This window comes from Amblyomma americanum, chromosome 10 (assembly GCF_052857255.1).
Source record: "Amblyomma americanum isolate KBUSLIRL-KWMA chromosome 10, ASM5285725v1, whole genome shotgun sequence".
Taxonomy (NCBI): Eukaryota; Metazoa; Arthropoda; class Arachnida; order Ixodida; family Ixodidae; genus Amblyomma; species Amblyomma americanum.
Window position 1 is genome coordinate 44,350,199 of NC_135506.1, and position 4,535 is coordinate 44,354,733.

General features: G+C 56.2%; 1 protein-coding gene across 1 annotated transcript; it reads right to left on the reverse strand.

Annotated features, from left to right (window-relative positions):
- Positions 1–1,024: 1,024 nt before the first annotated feature.
- Positions 1,025–4,086, reverse strand: LOC144108841 (uncharacterized). The gene has a single exon (XM_077642033.1). It carries the CDS (start codon positions 3,916–3,918, stop codon positions 1,276–1,278), a length of 2,643 nt encoding a protein of 880 aa, XP_077498159.1. The 5' UTR covers positions 3,919–4,086; the 3' UTR covers positions 1,025–1,275.
- Between the last annotated feature and the right edge of the window lie 449 nt (positions 4,087–4,535).

Consider the following 4,535-nt stretch of genomic DNA (forward strand, 5'->3'; position numbering starts at 1 on the left):
ATGCATTCAGGCCACATATCTGTCTCACCACCGCCACATGTATCAAAGCACGAATGAGGCGTCCGCATATCCAGGGAGCCATGTTATGCACCCTTCCTTTCCTCAGAGCCATCGCCGTCAACGCCAATGAACAAGTGAACGCCGGCAACTTCGCCTATAAACATTTCCCGCTCCATGCAGTATATATGCGTGGCTGTAGTCGCCTGGATGTGCTTGTGACATTAGATTTAGCAAAGCGGAGCCGTGTACCGGTTTACCGGACGCCTCTTGCGCACGCGCAGTGGCACAGGCGGGACCACTGCGCATGCGCAGCCGGTAAACCAGTGTAGGTCTACGCCCGTAGGTCTCCGCTTTGCTACATCTCTATGCTGACTGAAAGCAAGCGGCCGTATTTCGACGGAGGCGAAAAAAAAAGAAACGTCCTTGTGCTATGCGGCGTTCATCATCACCAGCCTTACTAAACCCACTGCAGGGCAAAGGCCTCTCCCATGTCTCTCCAATTAACCCTATCCTTTGCCAGCTGCATCCACCCTTTGCCTGCAAACTTCTTAATCTCATCCGCCCACCTAACCTTCTGCCGCCCCCTGCTACGCTTACTTTCTCTTGGAATCCACTCCGTTACCCTTAAGGACCAGCGGTTATCTTGCCTTCGCATTACATGCCCTGCCCAAGCCCATTTCTCTTGATTTCTACTAGGATGTCATTAACCCGTGTTTCAGCCTAATTACTATAGCTGCTACCCTCTCGTTAATACTGTAGAACTCCTCTACGTTGCCAGCTATATCCAAATAACCACAGGTTGCCCAAATTAGCCGGAGCCCACCACTGCGGCGTCAATTACAGCCGATTTGCCTCCTTGGGACTTTAAACTGTTTAGAAATGTATTTCTTACTGGAAGAGCAAATACCGCATTGGAGCCCGCTGCTGGTGGCGGACAGTTATGACACTCACAATATTAGGAGGTGTAGGGTTCGGGAAGTTCTCGTACCTATATTCTGGATGGCTCCAAGAAAGCATGCGTATGTGAGTTGTGCATGCAAATGAGCAAGCAAAGTGAACATATTTTAATTCTCAACCAATGAAGACCATGTTTATTTGACATGAAAAGAACAGAAAGACCATGAGCAATGTGACCGGCCATTGGCACTTTTATAGCAAAGGGTTGGCCCCTTAAATGCGGTCAAGATCTGCAAACTGGCACGCGAGCTTGGTGGACTTGGAACACAGGATATCCAGAGCGGCTGTCTGTACCACAACCTTGCTGAGACCACAGGACTACGGGCGTTTTTCTGGAGTTTCAGCAGCAGGAGGGGCGGCGGCCGGGATTCCCGGCACCACCGGGGCGCCCTTGTCTTCGCCTTCTTCCGCCTTCCGGTAGCGTTGCTCCTCCATCCTTGCGACCCACGCGCGGACATCGTGGGTGAAGGCCTGGTACGACCTGCCGTTCTCGCGCAAGAAGCAGTCGCCCTCCCAGGTGGTGTACACGGTGCCTGGGACTCCGAGCACATGCACCTCGACCACATAGTGGATGGCATCCTCGGGCGGTTCGGCGGCGCTGCGCAGCACGGGCACGAACTCGACGCTGAAGCTGGACGAGGTCAAGTGCGGCCGCAGGTTTCCCACCATGAAATCGACGCCGGTGCGCACGTTGTCTTTATCCTCGTTGCTGAGGATCACGCCGCGCACGTAGCCGTCGGCACTGATGCCGTAGTAGATGGTGCATGGTTTCCACATGTTGAGGAACGAGCAGGCCACGTTGGCCAGCGTGCGCGCCGACACCTGGCGCATGCTCTGCACGGTGCGCAGTTCGTGCGTCTCGTCCGACCGGAGGGGCACCAGCATGCCGCGGATGAAGAAGCGGCTGCAGCCGCCGCTTCCACGCGTTGGCGGCCCCCTGGCGGCGCCAACGATGCTGGCGTCTGAGGTCACGGTCAACTCCGGCCTGAAGTCCGCCGGGCTCAGAGGCTCGGACCCGTCGTAGCACTCCAGAGTCCTGCTTGAGTGCTTGTAGCTTTCCAGCCTGTCCGGAGGCATAGCCATCTGCACACCCCGAGCGAAGGAGTGCCTGGACGCGGAGCGCTGGTGGACGTTGTCCCAGCCGTACGCCGGCCCGCCACGGTGAGTAGGACCGGAGAAGGGGCGCTGGTAGCCGTACTCGTTGTTCGAAGACGCTGGAGCGCGGGGCGGGGGAGGTGCAAGGACCGAGCGCAAGCATCGCTCGACGCACCGGTGAAAGGAGTCGTTGCCGGGAACCGTGCTCTCGCGGACTTTCAACAGGACCGCGAACAACTCTGAATCGGCGCTGTCCACGCGAAGCTGATCGTTGCGGAAGAACATGGCGCGCAAGAGGTCTAGCAGGTATTTCTTCTCATTCTCCTCTGTCGTCACGCGTTGCCAACCCCGGCGCTTGCTCACCAACTCGTCCAGTTGCGCTACCACACTGTCCACCAAACCAGCGTTAGCAACAGCCTGGCGGCCGTAATGGCGGTGGCACAGAAGAATCAGGCAGGCGAGGGCCATCATCCTAGTCTCGTAGTCAGGGCAGCGAATGAGACCGGACAGAACGTCGATGGCACCCAAGCTCGTCAGCTTGTTGACCATGTTAATGTAAAAGGTAGATTCCTGCTCTTCCGGGTCCACGATGGATCGCAGGATATCGACGCACTCTCTGAGCAACTTCAGGAATGGCACCGCTTTCACGTCAAGCACGACGGCCAGGCACACAGCAGGTGGCATGCTCCTAAAAGCTGGGAGAATGTCGACCAAGTTGGTCCAGTGGACGCAATGCATGCGGCCGTGGTCAATCTCCCAAACGACTGCCACTCTTTCGACCACCTTGAGCACGAGCACCCTCATCAGCTCTCCGCCGGACACAATCAAACCTGCCACTTGACCGACTTCGGGGGGATCCTCTCGAGGGTCGCGATCAACCACTTTTTTGTTGTATTCGGCCATTGCGCGGATGTCTTCGTTCATCTGCAAGCTCCGGTACACTATAAAATGCCGAGCATCGATGCAGCGAGCGATATCCAGCGACCCTGTTATAACGCTGGCATTCTCCGCGAGAGCAGCTACGTTAGGCGTCTCCACTTCGCCGTCTGCTTCCCCCTGTTTGGGAGCATCGCCGCGATCGCCAGCATCAGAGGCACCCAGGAGCCTGAAAGCGTAGGTCAGTGTTTCGATACCCTTTGCAGCATCGCCCAAGACGTTCTCCCACAGCTTCTGGCTGGTTTGATCGTCCAGAACGCTTATTACACCCGTGAGCTTTCGGCCAGACGCGCGCGTCACGTAGTACTCCTCCAGTTGGCTCGAGCTGACGGTGCAAATGCGGGGCTGGCCGACTGACTCGAGGCTGCACAGCTTGACCACGAGTTTCATGAAGTTGGTATTGTTGAGCGCAATGAGACGACCTTCCGGATTCTTATCGATGGCCGCCCGAATTGCGGCGAGGGTTAGCTGGGCAGACCGGCAAACGGTGCAAATGTACGCGCCGAGTACGCATTCGCGTTCGGTGTGAAGCGCAGTGAAGTAGTGCACGAACTTACGGGTCATTTCGTAGAGCGTTTCGAACCGGGGAATCGCCTGCTGCGGCTCCAACCTCTCCACGTTGCAGGCAGCTGCGTCATCCGGAACAAGAACGTCGTCGATGAACAGCGACGGTCTCAAACTGCGCTCACGCTCTTCTGCTTCGGGGTCTTCATCGTCAGATGAGCTCCAGCCATCGTCGGATGAACGCGGCGAAGCGTCAGGCAGCCCGATTTCCATCTCGTTCGTTGCACCACGTACTTCCGAGCACGGCGTCTGTTCAACACGCTGCACTTCGTCGCCACCGGGCTCATCGCCCTCCATGTTTACTGCGTTGGGCTCTGGCTGAGCAGATGGATCGACAGCGTCCAAACCAGTGTCTGCGGCATCCATGGCTGCGCGCGGCTTTGCAAACCTTGCCGATAACGGTATATAATAGCACTTCGCGAAAGCCGGCACGACCAGACAGGAGAGAAAGAGACGCAGAACGACGCACGATAACCAACCGTTGCAAACCTCAGAGCAAAGACGATAGAATTGCGTGCGATGACCATAGGTTTGATTACGTTTACCAGAGTCTTTTGATGCTTTTACCGACGATTTTTGTTTTGTTTTTTGCCATGCCAGCATTTACAAGTTAATGAAAAAAGCCTTTCATAACACAGCATGCTATTTTGGGCATGTATTGCACGGAACAGAATGGCATGCGATGGAAATTGCAGTAGATGTTGCCATGACAACTGCGGCTTAACTTTCGCCGAAGACGCAACAACCACTGTTCTCCACTAGGGGGCAGGACAAGGTACGCCTTGGGCAGGATGCAGCAGTTTACAAGCCCGCGGCGCCACTTTCCTGCTGGCGGCGTCTGGCAGCCTGGAATTAAACAACTGAAATACAACGTCACGGCGTGCCCGCTGAAGCAAACACCCGTCTTGTCTGCTTGTCGTCTGCTCTGAGCGCGCGCCGCCGGAGCGCCGGCCCGGGCGCTAGATTTTTTAATTTTTTTTCCC